Source organism: Neoarius graeffei, chromosome 28, assembly GCF_027579695.1.
Source record: "Neoarius graeffei isolate fNeoGra1 chromosome 28, fNeoGra1.pri, whole genome shotgun sequence".
Lineage (NCBI taxonomy): Eukaryota > Metazoa > Chordata > Actinopteri > Siluriformes > Ariidae > Neoarius > Neoarius graeffei.
In genome coordinates this window covers 39,122,320-39,140,523 of record NC_083596.1, presented here as the reverse complement: position 1 = coordinate 39,140,523, position 18,204 = coordinate 39,122,320, and the positions used below count along the sequence as shown (strand labels likewise).

At 40.9% G+C, this 18,204-nt stretch overlaps 1 protein-coding gene across 1 annotated transcript in view; it reads left to right on the top strand.

Moving 5' to 3' along the window:
* LOC132875521 (LHFPL tetraspan subfamily member 7 protein) overlaps nucleotides 1-18,204 on the top strand; it is a 303,568-nt gene that overhangs the window by 108,876 nt on the left and 176,488 nt on the right. Inside the window, exon 2 of the mRNA XM_060912353.1 lies at nucleotides 2,626-2,764. Coding sequence (XP_060768336.1) covers nucleotides 2,626-2,764 — 139 coding nt within the window. The remainder of the gene's footprint in view (nucleotides 1-2,625; nucleotides 2,765-18,204) is intronic.

The window sequence follows — 18,204 nt, the reverse complement described above, 5'->3', positions numbered from 1 at the left end:
CAAACCCATGTAACAAAAACAAAATGGAGACTGTTCCCACCCTGAGGTTGAGTATAGGTTTACAGAGCGCGTGTGTACACATAGATACAGTATATCTCTGACTTGTGTCTGGCTGTCTTGTTTAATTGTTAGACGGATGATGTGCCATGAGCAGTGATGTCATATAAGTACACGGTAGCTCATTTTGATGAAACTGATGATTGGAATAACTAAAAATCAGACTGAAAGCAGAATAAGATGGGTTCCCGCGAGTCCTTCTTCTTCATGACGTCTCGGGGAGTTTTTCCTTGACTCGCTCATCAGGGATCCAAATTCAGCAGAGATGGACAAAGTATCCAACTTCATTACTTAAGTCAAAGTACAGATCCCACTGGTCAAATGTTGCTCCGATACAAATGAAAATTGTACAGTTAAACTTTTACTTAAGTTAAAGTACTGAAATACTTGCTTTTAAAAATACTTAAGTATTAAAAGTACATTTTCTGTCAACACATCGTTGTATTATTACCACAACTCTTACAAAACCTAATGCTTCTGAAGCAACCGGCTGGTTTTACAAAATGAACGCATGCTGTGCCATCATGGTGGTTTAACGTTAAGCTAGCTAGTCAGTGAAGCTCCACCTGACATGCTAGCAAAATCTTTTCAAACTCGAAATCATATTGGGTAGCTAAAGCTACTAGAAAAGAAAGATTTCTTTATTGTTTATTTGGCAAGATGATGATCAAACATTTCTGAAAGGACTTCAGATAAGTTAACGTTATTCATGTTAACTAACAGTGTCCAAGTTAACTAGCTATGTGTTAACGTTAGCCGTGGACAAGGCGATGGCAACTTGGTGGGCAAATCCATAGAAAGTCATTTGACTAACTAGACTGCATAGCTACGTTTGCAACGTTATCGCTAGCTCTAAAAGCACAGACAACTTCACTGCAAGCTTTCTCTTGGAATAAAACGTTTACATACCTCAATATGCTTTTGTAGGCTGTGATGTGGTTTGCTTTAGGCAAACATTTCGAATCTTTATTCCTTTCAGAAAACTGAAACATGGGTTCTAGGTATGGCCATGGGTGTGTGTGCATTCCCCAGAAGAACCGCCTCCGTCTATTCTGCCATCAACTGATCTTGTTCAAATAATGCTACTGGGAAATCATTAAACTTGATTTTATCCAGTCTATGGACGTGACGTGACCCTAGTGATTACTGATAGACTGTCTCAGGGTCACCTGCGGAAAAACCAATCACGTTTTAGAAAATAAAATAAAAAAACCCCCAAAACATCCACTTTCAAAGCTGCTTCAGAGTAACGAGGAGCTAGATAGAAATGTAGTGGAGTGAAAAGTACGATATTTGTCTTTCAAATGTCTCATCTCATTATCTGTAGCCGCTTTATCCTGTCCTACAGGGTCGCAGGCAAGCTGGAGCCTATCCCAGCTGACTACGGGCAAAAGGCGGGGTACACCCTGGACAAGTCGCCAGGTCATCACAGGGCTGACACATAGACACAGACAACCATTCACACTCACATTCACACCTACGGTCAATTTAGAGTCGCCAGTTAACCTAACCTGCATGTCTTTGGAGGAAACCGGAGCACCCGGAGGAAACCCACGCGGACACGGGGAGAACATGCAAACTCCGCACAGAAAGGCCCTCACCAGCCACGGGGCTCGAACCCGGACCTTCTTGCTGTGAGGCGACAGCACTAACCACTACACCACCGTGCCGCCCTCTTTCAAATGTAGTGAAGTTAAAGTCATAAGTTGCCAAAAAAATACTCAAGTAAAGTACAGATACTCAAAAAGTGTACTTACGTAAATGCAGTACTCAAGTAAATGTACTTCGCTACTGTCCACCTCTGAAATTCAAATAGAGCTCTGACTTTCCAGTTATCTTACAGTTATCCTGGACACTAAGGGAGTCGAGTCAAGATGGATCCGTATACTGACATATGACGAAATATTTATCTGGAGGTTGAAATATTGTGCATGCCGGAACAGGAATGTAAAGTGATGCAAGTCAAGAGTCATGTACGCTACACTGCAAAATACAGTAGTTGCAGAGAACAGGATCAATAAATACACACGACAAACAACAATAAGTATAGGCACACAGACGGACTGTGCAAATTACATGCTTTAACTCATAAACATCACCATAAAAGCAGGAATGGATATATAGATATAAGCACGACATCAGGAAGAACACTTATGATGGGTAAAGGAGGTCAGGTCAGAAGGATATATGCAATAAAAGTGCTAGTGCACTCGGATAATGTGGGTATTTTTTTTTCCAGACAGCAGGGGGGCTGTGCCTGTGCAGTGGGTGACTGGGTTCATCCACAATGCTGGAGGCCTTCTGGATGCAGCATTTGTGCTAAATGGAAGCGAGAAAAAAAAATCCCCCAATCAAGTTCTCAGCCATTTTCAATTTCCTTTGCAAGGCCTGGCGGTCTGAGACGCTGCATTTCTCCCATACCAGACAGTGATCCAGCTGGTCAGGACTCACTCTATAGTACCACTGAAACACTAATAACAGTAATGTAATCTTGCCATACTGCAAGGTAATGATGCAAAAATAATGCAGTGCACCACGCTGAGTGTTTGTATTGTGTTGTGCTTGCAGACGAGCGCTGTGCTGTGCTCTGGAGGTTGCGCGCTGTTGGCCGTCAGCTCGCTGCTGGCCATCATAACCATCTTCTTGCCCAGTGGAAACTGCGAGAGGAAGATCTGCACGCTGGCTGGGTACATGCAGATGGCTGCAGGTTAGTACACAGCCACCTCCACTTCACTCGGCTGGCCGTATACAACAGGAATATCGGAACCTTTTGCAGTTAACAGAGACTAATTAGCGTTATGCAAATCGGATAGTTTTGGAGAGAGTGATTTGTAGCATTATCAACTGATTAGGATTAGACAGATTTTGAATAAGTTGTGGGCAACAAATGCTTTGTGAATGCAAATTTATGCTTTATGGTGTAACGGTCTTTCTTTTATCAGTGTGTGCTGCGTGCACACCACACACAGTGCTGTCAGCTCTTTTCAGGGGAAAGTAGGTAATGCATGCTCAAAATGTCACTGAATCAGCATGACCAATAAAATGTATCGCAAACAAAGTGTCGCATGAAGAACGATTTTCTCAAGACAGAAAATAGTTGATTATAACTTACAAACTATCAGTGGATGTATTTACACAATGCTGACATTTCTGCAAAGAATGCAGACAAAATGAAACCGTAGTAGTGAGGAGTTGGACTTAAATGAAATGGTCATGGATTGAATAACTCACTTATTACTCGTAAATTTTGATAGGAATAGACTTTAAAACAAAGAACAAAGAAGTCCACTGGTGGGACAAATAATGGTGACCAGTGATTAGTTGTTGGGAAACAACGGTGATCAGTGATTCGTTGTTGGAAAACCAATGACAGTCAGTGATTGATCATTGGAAAACAATGGTGATTAGTGGTTGAGAAACAATGGCAATCGATGATTGATCACTGGAAAACAATGGTGATCGGTGATTAGCGGTTGGAAAACAATGGTGATCAGTGATTTGATCATTGGAAAACTATTGCCGCTTTTCCACTACCAACGCGGCTGAGTTGGGCTGAGCCGTGCCGTGCTGAGTTGGGCTGAGTCGAGCTGAGCGGGGCTGTTGGAGTTGCATTTCGACTACAACCGCGCTGAACCGCGGAAGTGGGTGGACACATTGGGTGGAGTTAGCGAAAGTGGGTGGACGTCACGTGATGTCGTTAGGCGGCGCAAACAGTGATATCAGTGACCTTTTAAGCGGTAGTCTCACGACCCGGATAGTAAACAATAAACATGGAGGACATGGAGTCGTTAGTGTTGCTGGTCTTGGTGCTGTGGCTTGTTGTCACCGACAACGCCAACAGATACTGGCAAGAGCGTATAGATGAGGCGAGGCGCATAAGGCTTCAGAAATTCTCGTAATTCGTAATTATTCTTCTTCCGGGTTTACGGTGTTTACAGATCCCAGCGTGCTCGCGGGGCGTGTGTGGGCATGTGAGGACACTCCTCCTCACCAATCAGTGCACAGGGGAGTGTCTCCTCACGCCCCTAGCCCCACTCGGCTCGGTTTGGCTCGCTTCAGCCCTACTCCAAAACCATGCGAGTTTTGGGTGCTGGGTAGGGCTGAAGCGAACTGAGTCGTGCTGCTCTGAGGTAGTCGAAACACGAGCCGTGTCGGGCTGAAGTGGGCTGAAGTGAGCTGAAGTGAGCTGAAAAAGGGTAGTGGAAAAGGGCCATATGGTGATCAGTGGTGGGTTGTAAGTGAACAATGGTGATCAGTGATTCGTGGTTTGAATGATGGTGATCAGTGATTTAATGGTTTGGAAGCAATGGCGATCAGTGATTAGTGGTTTGAACAGTGGTGATTGGTGGTGGGTTGTTGGGAACAATTGCAATCAGTGGTTGGTTCCAGAGAAACAGTGGTGATCAGTGATTGGCCATTGGGAAACAATGGCGATCAGTGATTGGGAAACAATGATAATCAGTGATTGGTCATTGGAAAACAATGGTGATCAGCTGTAGGTTGTAGGTATACAATGGTGATTAGTGGTTGCAAACAGTGGTGATCAGCAATTGATCTTTGGGAACAATGTAGATTAGGGATTGTTTTTTGGGAAGAATAGTGATCAGTAATTGGTGGTTGGGAAGAATGGTGATCAGTGATTGGTCGTTTGGAAGAATGGTGATCAGTGGATTAGTGTTTGGGAAGAATTGTGATCAGTGATTAGTGGTTGTGAACAGTGTTTATTAGGGATTGGTTTTTGGTTACACAGGCTGATGTGAGTGCAGTTCAGTCAGATCACTGGGGATGAGTCGACTGAACGTGCTCTGTCAACTTATATAACCAGTAGTGATGTGAGCTGAAGAGCTGTATTGAGTGCAGAACATTCTCTAACCTCCGTTCAAGAAGTTACTAGATTTATTGAATTAAAATGTTTGCAGTAAAGTCACTGATGAGGTCTATCACCTAGTCTCGTGACAAAGTCTAAATTGGTAACGAAACTGTGGGACACAGTAGTTGTCATTTGTGGCATGTAGCATTGATTTATAGAGCGAGAAAATTATGAAGTGCTTTAGAAACCCTTAATATGCTGCAATATAAGCCAAATTCAGTCTCAGATTTGGTCTGTTATTGAGCAGTAAGACACTCAACATCACAATCAAAAACATAACACAGTCCCGACTATCAGCCAGAGTGTTTGGTAATTTTCATCACTGAACCTGGCCAAGAACTGGATTCGTTCACAGGAAAAGGTTTTTCATTTGCTTTTAAAGCTGTTGTATCATGATTTTGTCACACACTAGTGATTATATCTTGCCCTGTTCAAGTGAAAAACATCCCAGTTCCCATTTGGTCATGAAAGTTTAAATGAACAGGAGTATCTGAGATTGAGATAAGGAATAACACGACACTGAACTATGGGTAGCTTAGTTGTTTTTACTTTTGTTTCACATACTCTAAAGCTGATATATTACCTCCAGCCAGCATCCTCTGATTGAATCACAGTGTTCTCCTTTCAGTTGCCCAACACAGGCTTGTAATTTGATTAGCTTTGACATGATGATCTGAACCAGAGCCCTGGCCTAGCTTGTTTTTCTGCACTCTGAGAACAAAGACTTTGGCAAATAAATGATGCTGTTAAAAATCCGAGCACATCTCGCACAAATAAACAAGCTCTTGAGATGAGTAGCCCAGCACTTCATATAGTCCTCATAAATGAGACGCAGAACTCAACAAACCTGGCCTTCACCTGAAAAGACGACACGCGTCACTCAACAAAGAGTTAAATTATTAAATAAAGGCGGAATCGGTGCCCGTTGATGACCGTTGCCAGGAGACGAACACTGGCGACACGTTGAGATGAAGTGACGAGAGCTCAAATGGCTACTGTAAAAAGGACAATTATGGACTCTTAGAATAGGTCAGAAGTTCACGGGTCAAAATGGGGCTTATTGAGGCGACAGCCTTCATTTAAGTCCCAGCTGGACTCATAAGCACCCACGCAAGCATCTCTGAATTTTATAACTGTGATAATAAAGGCCAGTGCTTCGCTCCTTTTGATGCCAGTGTTTGTATGTCACTCATCTCTAGAGGACATTATAGTTGAAATTCAAATGCAAAGGAGTCAAAAGTGCCTGCAATGTATATTGTTCAGAGTTTCAATTTAAACGCAAGCTGTTGTGGCTTTTCTCGGCTGATCACCGTTACAGTGCCACTGTAGATCATGTTAACAGCAGGGAGTAGGTGCTCCCTCCTGATCTATTTCCTGGAGCTCATTAGAAAATATTGCTGTAAAACTATTATAATTAAAAAAGTGATCGCGTCTTGCTGGGATATCGAAGATAGAACAGTCCTGTAGTTCATTGATATTCTGTTTGCAGGCTGAGAAGCATCCAGTTATTCAAGGGTAAAAAAGGCAATTGAAATCATTCTTAGTCATGGCAAATGGAGGACGTATCATTGACCAGAGTCATACAATACACTTCCGAAGACAAGCAATCCTTAAAGGTAGACCGCCTTTCAGATTTTTCAAGTGTAGGTCATAAAAAGAATTTTCCCTGACACCCAATTATTTTTGCTTAGTGGACCGAAAGCTACTGAATTCGAATCACAGACTTCCAGTTTTATTATTTTTAAAAAAATAGAACAATTAATGAATTTAGGGCCACATGGCCCTAAATTCTCCACTATTTTTTCCTGCTTCACCATGACCCAATACAAGATACTATGTCATGCATCACGTGGTGGGCTTTCCCCGTTGGCGCAAGGCATTGTGGGATACAAATTTGAAACAGGAGAGGAAAACAGAGGACATGAGTGTGCGAATGAAACGTGAAAGACCGACCACAGTAACGGAAAGCGAGAAGAAAAGACGTTATGTTGTATATGAAGGAAAGGAAACGCAGGATGAAACTAATAAATATCGGCGGTCAGCGAGCACCTTGGTGTGATCAGCTGTTCATTTAGCCACAGAATGATGGAACTGTCAGTGCACGGTTAAAGGTAAACCTATAGATGGCAGTAATGCAACACTGTGGATGCCAGCTGCCGTAAAACCCAAAAGATGAAGTAGACGACGACGACGACACCGAAAGGTTAACATGCACATGCGCACACGGACTTCCTCTGTCTGCTTGACTGCGCAAAGCGAGTGATTTCATGCACATAATTTGCTCAGGAATCCCATTCCCAGCCACAAAATGGCCTGATTTTTTTTAGATATTACAGAAATAAACATATATCACAATGACAAAATTTCAGAGGGAACTAAATTTCAGTGGTTTTATGAAATCGAAAGGCCGTCTACTTTTAAAGTTGTGTCAAAAAGGCCAACCCAAATCAAAAATTCCTTCCAGCTTTACAAAAGATTTTTATTTTCTTCGTACTCTTATGTACATGTCGCTGAATACCAAATTACGTATAAATTACCAAGTGCATTCAGGGCACAGCTGACTTGCATTTAGTGACACCCATGAAACGCCACAAAAGGCAAAGAGCGCTGAAAACATCAAAATGACAACTAGCTAACAACTAGAAAGAGGGCCTCCTAGGAACAGCATGCTCTAAGTTTTCCAATAATCCAGCTCGGCTACTGCAGCTAACACACTAACTTCTTCTTTACCTCCACCAACCGTGTTGGAGGAGGTTATGTTTTTGCCTGTTTGTTTGTTTGTTTGTTTGTCTTTTTCCAACATAACTCAAAAAGTAGTTAAAGGATTTAGATGAAATTTGGAGGAAAGGTAAGCCATGGACCAACAAACAATTGATTAGATTTTGATGCAAATCCGGACATGTATATGGATCCAGGATTTTTATTTTTATTTTGTCTGTTCCCAAGATAACTCAAAAAGTAGTGAACAGATTTCGATGAAATTTGGTGGACAGCTTTATTATTATCCTCGGTTCAAGTGATTTGATTTTGGCGTTGATGATATGTGGCTTGGCGGAGGTATGGACTCTAACATGTGCCCTTCCAGTTTATATTGTTTTGCCCTAATCGAATGGTTAGTCTTAAGCTACATCCACACGACAACGGCAATGAGATTTTTTTTTTTAGCGGGTAAAAAAAATATCGCGTCCACATGGGCAACGGATCAGTAAAATATCAGGTACATATGGCAATGCAACGATTGCTGAAATTGATGCAATACACATGCCACACCTCTACGTGCGCTGTAAGACGGTCCCATCGGAGACACCAGAACAATAGAAGAAGTAGGACGCATGCGCATAAACCCCTTCTTCTACCCGGCGTGAAGCACTCACAGGAACAAGCACACAACAAGAACCCACTAAACATTAGACGTCGTATGGACGTGCAGATCATGTCTTTATTGCGTCCGTTGGTCCAAGACCAATTCTGGACTTCTAAATGACGTGCAAACTAGGTCTGCTATTTAGACGTCTAACTATGACCCTATTTGGACGTCAATATGTAGTTGAAAATTTTAACGTCAGACAAGGTGACTTTTTTGGACGTCATCAAGACGTCTAAAACAGGTGCAGGAAAATTACGTATATAACCTATTTTTAATTTAAATAAATTTTATTACAAACTATAAATATAAATAAATAATATTACAAATATCAACATTGTTATTAATATTGTCCGTGAATTTTAATATTTTATTTTATTTATTTTAAATATAATTTTAACATTATATTTTATCTGTTTAATTTGTTGTCTATTTGAGTTCAACTTGAGTTCAACCAGTCAACGCCTCTCTGATTGGCCAACCGCGTCGACGCAGCCCAATAGTAAACGCCACTCTGATTGGCCAACAACATCGCTAACGTTTCTCGCGATTCAGAGGAACTTTTCTTCTGTGCCGGAGATGAAGAAGCAAATGGCTGCACGGTTCTAATTGTTTTTTCTGCTGATCTGAACACCTTAAGCATGCACCTCAAAGACGAGGAGGTGGAGGACACAATGCTGAGAGGACTGAGGACTAAGGACCTTTTCACTTAATCCACCGCGTCTTTTTTTTTTTCCCCACGAGTTGGCAAGTTGGCCTATTTTGCCAGTATTAAAACGGAATAAAAAAGAGACATGAGTGAGGATTGAATTGTAATTTTATTGTCTATAAATGGACATGGAGGGTTTCTGAACTGTTCAGTTATCACTTTATACAGTAGATCATGCTGTGTGTGTATATATATTTTATATGATTAACATTCAGTCCAAATCCCTTACTATGTTGTTTTGACTTCATTTGATTTAAAGTTATATTAAAAAAAAAAAACTATTTTGCAGTTGGTTTTGTGTCTTAACCTTTCACATACACTCTGTGCAAATGTAAGTGCATTTATTTGTAGGATAATGTATCTTTCCATAAATGCCAAAGAGCTGATGTAATGTAGGTTAAGTTGGAGAACCTGCTAGCTGTAGGCTAGCCTGCTATTTTCCTGTAGTTTCATTTGGCTCAGCAGAGCTGGAATGCTTTACACCTTAAAATTTAGTTATTTACTTAATTTAGTTATTTACTTAATATAATTATTTACTTAATTTAGACAATTAAGTTATATGAAAATTAACTGGAACAGGCTATGCCACCTTCTGAAATGTGACTATACACAGAGGAAGAAACGGTAAACAAGGCATCGAGTTTAAACGTAGAAAAGACGTCCTCGGACGGACGTAGAAAAGACGTCCACTTTTCAACTACAATTAGCCGTGATATGGGCGTCCTCTGCACGTCCATACCGGACGTTCGATAGACGTCAGGAAAAAGACGTCATCTGGCGTTACAGTCTGCACCTTCAGAGGACCGTCATTCGACGTCCAAAAATGACCTAAAAAAGACGTCGTTTCAACGTATCTTTGCACAGTGGGAAGAAGATGGCTGCGACTACGCGAGGAAATCGTGCCTTCTGTGTGTACAAATTAGTTTTATTAGTGTGCATAGTTTTGTATAACTTAATTTTCTTATTGTGTGTGAACATTTTGAAAAGCATTTTTATATAATTTATATAACTTTTTATATCATGTGTGAACATTTTGAAAAGCAGTCTTATCCAATAAAAAAAAGAAATTCAAGAAATGGTTCAGTTACTTGTTTATTTAAACGAAAAGCTGTATACAAAAGTGAATGCAATGCAGTGGTTCATACAAAACAGTCTGTTGAAGGGTCTTCTGACCCTTTTCCCCTCCGCCTCCATTATAGTCAGGTAACTGTTGCTTTGTGTGGAAGGCTGGACTTTCTGTTCATCAAAGCAGGTGCAAATTGTCTGTCTGGCAGGTCAGTCAGGTTAATGTGTAAACAATTTCAAAAGATTCTTATCCAATAGAAAGCAGGCAAGAAATGGTTTGAGTCACTTGTCTTTGTACAACACCCACACAGTTTACTAAATCCACACTAAAGAATACTATATACAAACGTGATTGGTACATTAAAAAAGCAGTGAACAGAAGTGATAGATGATGCGCGAATGATGCGCGCGAGAGTGCTGCTTGTTCTAGTCATGTGGCTGTGACGTCATCGTAAACAAATCCGTTCTACTCATCCAGACGACTTCGCAACGGCGCCGTTGCCAGATTTTTCCACTCTGGAACCCGTTCTCAAAAAATATCGTTTTGGGGCACCCAAAACGCCGGTGCCATGTGGACGCCAGGCCAAAACGATAAACAATTTTATCAGATTCACCTGAATCCATTGGCGTGTGGACAGGGCCTTAGTCTTGGAGATTTTCAATCCATTAACATAAAATGTCCAAGTTTCACAAAAGTTTCATTAAAGTCATGTGTACGACTGAAACGAATAATCTTGACAAAGTAATCCGACCATAAAATTGCAGTAACTCATGCTAATTATTAGCCTGGGCCCGCCCATCCTAAGTGTGACGCAACACGAGGGCCTGTTGCGAGCTTAGTCTGGCAAGGCAAGCTATCTCCAGCTCTTCCAAGCTCCCGAAAAATCGGGAGCCAATCAACTTTGAGCATCTCCAACGGCCCTGGGTAGAGGCGTGTTCAAGGCAGTGACGTAGTAGAACTGCGACCGGAAGCCATAGATTGTTTACAGAATCTATGCCGGAAGCACTTCATTCACTAGAAACATTACGAACATGGAGCAGCGGCAAGCCTTTGACACAGCGGTAGATGCTGTATTGAAAGCATTCAACGGGAAGTTCTCATTGAAAACGGAGCAAAGAGCAGCCCTGGAGGTATTTATCTTCTTCCTGTTACTCAAGCAGTTTCCGTCGCGTCACATACGTCAGAGGAAAGAGCGATGTGATTGGTTTAAGCTTCGTCACAGCCTTTTCTGGCTTCGACCAGTAGCAAACTGAGGCATTTCAGGGAGGCGGGTCAACCACGCACTTTGGGAAACGGTTGGGCTTAATATCTTTGCCAGACCAAATGCTCGCAGAGCTTTAAAGTCGTGTTAGCCAGACTAGCTAATTATATAATTTGAACTGAGAGTTCAGATTAGTGAACTTTTCCTCCCCCCGAACTACCTGGATTTTCATTTGTTGTGTAAATGCTCCTCTGAACAATTTACAAGTAAATGGATTCGTACACCCATCCAGCTGCTGTTTTATGCAGTTCTCTAATCAGCCGATCCCATGACCACAGCACAATGCATCAAATCATGCAGATACAAATCAAGAGCTTCAGTTAACGTTCACTTCAAACATCAGAATGGGAAAAATTGCGATCTCAAAGTGTGACTTTCTTTCACTGTGGCACAGGTGTTGGTTTGAGGATTTCAGAAACTGCTGACCTCCTGGGGTTTTCACACACAGTGTCTAGAGTTTATACAGAATGGTGCGAAAAACAAAAAAAAGAGTGAGTGAGTGAGTGAGTGAGTGACAGTTCTGTGGGGGGAAACAAATGCCTTGTTGATAAGAGAGGCCAGAGGAAAATGGCCAGATTGGTTCAAGCTGCCAGGAAGGATATTGCAGGGTTTTAGTCACGTGACTTTTCTTAGCGGTTTTACCGGAAGTGAAATAGCTGGTGGTCTAAACACCTGCTGTAGTGCAAGCTACTAGCGATAACTTATCAGAGTATGCTGATAATCTAGAAGCCACTGCTGGCTTTAGATAGATTCAGAACATTGCTATGTGCAATGGAATCAACCGCTACAGTCTGGGAAAGAAGGATTTGTCATACGATCTCGAAAACTACCCTTCAGTCGAGTTCCCCGACATCTCGAACTATCTGGTGTTGCAGACGTCCTTCTACACCGCAAAACAGATGAAAGCGTGGAAGAGTATGGAGGCTTACAACTTTTTTGTATGTGGCTGGGTAAAGGACCTCGCTATCAAGTCGCTGCCGAATGAATCCTGGATTGTTTTCGTTCACGTCTTTACAACGAAGCGCTGCAAGTTGAAGTGTAAACAAACAACAGTTCACTTGATTCTCCCTTGTGCTGGCTCTTATCTCTCAGGTAAATCATTCACAAAGGTCATCAGAAACCCCTTTAAAGACCTGGATCTCAGTTAAACAAGACGGAGAAGTGATCACGGCGCATTGTAACTGTACGGCTGGGGAAGAATTTTGTCGTGACCTTCATGCATGTGGACTTTGTGAGGAGTAAACAAAGAAACAGCTGGGGACTTTAGCGCTTCGTGACTAAAAAAGTACCGTAAAATAACGACACATGGCAAGAAAAGTACTTGGAAAACACTAAGGACGTAGCTGAGAGGGAGATACAAACCTTTCACCAAGTGATCACTCGAGCATGCTTCGACTCGGCTCCCTTCGATTTCAGTGAGAGGTTTGAAAGCCACCTTTCTTTCTCAATGCCTTTTGTGAAATCCTGTGTTCGTTCACCCATTTTTATTAGTTCACGGGGAACCCTGAAGAAACTTTGATCAGTTTCACGATTTGATCGATTCGAACAACGTAAGGCAACAAGCGTAAGGCATTTTTCATGTCAGCAATGCACCTTCTCCATACAAACGCTTTGTCACCTGAGCTTTGGTAGACCACCAGTTAAAGTTTTGAATAACTAATGAGATGGATGTGACGTCACGTGAAACCCAGCAATAGTAACTCAAATCATCACTCTTTACAACCGTGCTGAGCAGAAAAGCATCTCAGCATGTGACAGTAGAAGACCACATTGGGTTCTACTGCCAGCTAAGAATAAGCTCCTATTAAGTGAGTGTATACAGCTTGAGACACTCAGAGTTCATTTAGAAATGTACATCTCAGTGTGTCTTTTCTGCCGTGTCGATGCACTGAGCTAAAAGTGGGGGTTAAATAATTCAGCCTTTGTTTTGCTTCCTCTAAAATATTTCCCGCTACGCTTTTTTTTTCCTCTGGGTAAACCTCAGGATATATATTTTTTAATTATTATTTTTCATTTTTGTAGATGAAGGATGACTTTGAATTAGCTGGTGAATCGTTTCTGTCCCGTATTGATTGGCTAGTTACCTCAGCTGTCTCACTGTATCCTTAGGGAGTCTCTCACGTTTCATTCTCATCCCCAGTCCAGTAACTCATACTATCATTGTTCAAATCAATTACTTTGCGCCACTGAAGTAGTGTGCATGCCATTGTTTTGGAAGCCGCAATAGCGATAAAGAACCGATGAAGCCATGTGGAGTCAGGCGAGACAATCCGACGCGATTCTTTAGTGTCATGTTTGTGTTTTTTATTTTTTATTTTTTCCCGCTGACTTCATCCTGGACACTATAATGAACGAGAGCAATCTTTCTATAATGTAACACTTCACTGTCAGTTCCCTTCGTGGGTGACACTTTGATCAATACCCGACTTTTTTGTGTCCAAAATGACAAAAGACAAGACATGATAAGGATTTTACCCATGACTTTTTTTTTCCCCTCCCTCGAGTATGACTGCAGTGCAGATCATTCGAAAGTAAGGGTAGGAGGGAAGCTAGGAATGTAATTGGTTCAAGGGACCTTTTCAGACTTTTTATTCACAACAGATATTTAAACTCAGCCTTCTAGTGTGACAGATTTGACCGTGTTGGGACATTTTGGGAGTCTACATGAGGATTTATTTTTAATATAAAGCAGTTTAGTTCTTTTTGGCTGCTGAGGTTAAGGTTAGGGTTAGTAGGCATACCAGTAATTAGCTGCATTGGTACGGTAATTCTGCTAGTTGAAGGTCCTCACAAGGATAGTAGCACAAGAGTGTGTGTGTGTGTGTGTGTGTGTGTGTGTGTGTGTGTGTGTGTGTGTGTGTGTGTGTGCGTGAGAGAGAAAGAGAGACAGAGTGTCTGGACTGCGAATGACTTAGTAATGTGTCAAAAAGCAAGGGGAACTGATTTCAACCTTAACTGAAATTGAATTCATCAGCCAGTGACCTTTCATATTTCTTTTTTTTTTCCTCCCCTATGAACCAATTTTGTCTGTTCCTTGTACCGAAATTGAGAAGGTTGAATATTATTAATGGAAATTGGAAAAGAAATGAATAAGCCACATCTGGGGGATACAGGTTGTCTCTTGAGTGCTTTTTTTTGTTTGTTTTTGTCCTTCTGTAACATGACGGTGTGATATTATCTTTTTTCTTAGCTTTTTCGTTTAAATTGCAGAGGGGGTGGGTTTTACGTGCAACCAACCGGGACTTACTAGTGCACTTCTGGCTTGATAAGATGTCTCGTGCAATTCAGAGAGAGAGAGAGAGAGAGAGAGAGAGGTTCATGGATTCGTGATCCCATATTCCAATGAATCTTTCAGCAACATTCAACATTTACAACACCCTGAGATTCTCTCTCTCTCTTTCTTCTCCCACACTCCCTTTCTGCATATATATTTTATTGGGCTGTATTTTTCCCTCTCTGGATTCAGGCCAGTCGTGGCACGTGTTTCCTTGGTGCATGAGTCCAGCAGATTCATTGGGCAAAGTCTGACACCCAAACGTTTGTCTTACTACTTGTCCCTTATGAGGACCTTCCATTGACACAATTATTCATGCCTTAAAATAAATGCTATCTATGCTACCGTACATCTAAATCTAACATTACCTTAATGTTACTCAGTAACCAAACGGAAACCAAAGATACGCTGCAGTTTTTTGTTAAAAAGCCGTTTCCTGTTATGAGGACCAGCCAGATGTCTTCACAAGGTCAAATCTGTCGGATATTCCGATCCTTGTGGGGACATTTGGTCCCCACCATGATGTAAAAACATGCCCCTATGACCAGTGTTCATTTCCTTGGACAAATTGCAGCCATAACTCTTAATAACCTAAGTTAGCAAGTAAAAGTGTTGAAGCCTGAAATATATCACACAATATATCAGAGCACGGACCTCTGGGACATGAAGGCAATAAGCTAAAACAAGTAACATTAAGGCTGTGCTTGGTGCATTTTATGCTTTGTCTATTAGCGACATCATGTTGTGCAGTCGTGGAAAGCAGTATTTGCACCATTTCGGTTCTCAGAGAGCAGCAAATCTCCATCCATGCGCGTTCACTTGTTTAATAAATTAGTGCTATCGATATAACCAAGAACAGCAGAGAGCCTTTCCGAATCCCAGACCATGTAATGAACAGCATCTCTTCCTTCTGCCCTTTGCAGTCCTAATTAATTAAGCATATTAGTTGTAATTATTTACTCCTTTGCACACGTCCGGTGTTCTGCGATGTCGCACGTCTGAGTATACGCTTATTAGAGGTGATTTTTTGCTTTTATTCTCCGGTGATTTCCAATTTGCCTCAAGTACGAGAGGCCGCAAGAGCTAATGAGTACTGTGCTGTACAATTCTCTTGCATCTCACACTTGTTCTGTTGTATCCCTCTCTACCCTGCTTAACTTTTGTCTTTGAAATCATCTCCCAGAGAAAGTTAGAGATTCTGTTTGTTCTGGGGTATTTCTTCTTTCACTCTTTACGCACTTCTTTCTCCTGCAGCTTGGCTCACCATGTAGCTGCCACAAAACAGCGCATGCATAGACATGATATAAAGATTGTTTTAACTCTGGCACTATGAGGTTGTTTGTATTCGCTGTAGGTTTAGAGGCAAAAAAAAAAAAACGAGAGAAGAGAAAAGAAGCTGGTTGTGAGACTTGACTGTATGTTAACGTTTGACATCACATCACGTCATGTCACATCACGTATTGCTGAAGGTCCCAAAGCTGTTGTTTTAGTTACAGTGCATGTTGGAATATTGGCAATGAAATAATTTTGATTCAGCATATCATAAATAGAGGGTATTACACGGTTGCACAGAGATATGAAGTTTATCTTCAAGCGCTAAATGGATACGTCATGAGTGAGCGAAGCAAACAAGTGAAATATTTTCAACACGAGACGATAAGCTTCATATCTTCACACCACCATGCAATGTTCTTTATATTATATGGACACATCCACCGGAAAAAAAAAATATGCAAGTTAATCAAAAGAATTTTAATTTTGAACCGGTTCGCCATTTTGAAAACACGCGTCTAGTCAGCGGAAAAACACTGGGAGTGACATCATCGGAGGGAAATATAAATATAAACTTCATATTTTCAAGCCGACTTGTGATTTTTCTTACACATTCACAAACAAAAAAATACCCAAATTTATCAAAACAGTTCATCGATTTCCTAACGACTGACATATAGAGATTTATGTCCCGGTTTTGGTTCTCCATGTCCCGGATGGTGCTCATATGAAAAATACGAGTAGCTTATTTCCCGTTAAAACACTCGTGTCCATATAATATTTAACAGTTATTCCACGAAATCGAGTCGCACGTTAGCTGATAGCCGACGAGGCGCGTAGCACCGAGTCGGCTATAAGCGATGTACGATGAGCTTGAGTGGAATAACTGTTTCATTCTATCCACATTCACTGGATTTTGAGAAACAGAGCATTTTTATTTTTTGCAAATTTGATAAATAAAAACTTTACACAAAATGTCCGATAAAATAATTTCCGCTCAGGCGAACTTCTTAAAAACCTATCGACGGCTGCATGAATTGACTTTAGTGTTGTTGTTTTTTTGTACAAAGTGCCATCTTGCTGTCGTGCCGAGGTATAGAATAGCTTTAGACTTTTATTTAATTCTTCCTTGGACATTTCAGTTATGTAATTTTCAAACTTCTTTGAGCTTTTGAACTGGTCTAAAAAAAAAATTCAACAAATTTTAATGCTTAAAAATGAAGAATGTAAACAGGAGCAATTTGTGAAAAATGCTATTATAATAATTATTATTGAAAAATAAAAAAAAGATACAGTATGTTCTTACCATCACATACTTTTATTCCATATTTTGCTGCTTTTTTGTATTTTGGGGGGTATTGTTTTCAAGTAGAGTTTTTATTTCGTCCTTGGTTGGTTCAGCAACTCGCGCCGCCATTTTGTTTTTCTCTACTCACGGTATATGAGCTGATTGGTTACTCTACTACTAAGCTATCAGAGCGCACGATTGCGCATATCCAGTGAATGTGGATAGGATCAATGATGTTATTTACTCATTAATAAGACCATTTTGTCATTGCCACTCTGTCCTTCATGTTTGCTTTTCTAGCTTATCCTCTACCTTGTGACCTGATTGGTCATGAAGGTAAAATTTTTCATTATGTCAAAAAAAAAAAGAAGACAGCATTCTGTCCACATTGTAGTCACGTCCAACAGAATTACTATAAAACGCATTCTGGTTGTTGGGAAACATATGAACACAAGCACGCTAATTAATGGTATGCTAATTAATGCTATGCCTATACACATTCCTTTGTCCCTTTTGCAGAACCCTTAGAGTTACTATGGAGATATTTCAGTTAAGAACACAAATAAGACAAGAACCCAAATTTAAAAAAAAAAAGTGCAAAGAGTCTGTAAACATGTCCAATTTTTTGTTAGCTAGCATCCAGCTAGTCACTTATTGGTGCTAGTTAGCTGACAATGCTACTATAACCTCAACAAAACATGAGAGAAAAATATAAAAGCAGGTTTACGGCATGTGCAGTAACAATTTACATCCAAAGAGACATTAGGACTGAATTCAGGATTCATTAATGTGGTTTCTGATAGATACCTCAAGTTAGCATTAGCTGTCATTCAAATGCCAGTTTAAGTGGCAAACATCTGAAGTAGCCAGAGGTGGACAGTAACGAAGTACATTTACTTGAGTATACTGTAATTAAGTACACTTTTTGAGTATCTGTACTTTACTTGAGTATTATCCCATCTCATCTCATCTCATTATCTCTAGCCGCTATATCCTGTTCTACAGGGTCGCAGGCGAGCTGGAGCCTATCCCAGCTGACTACG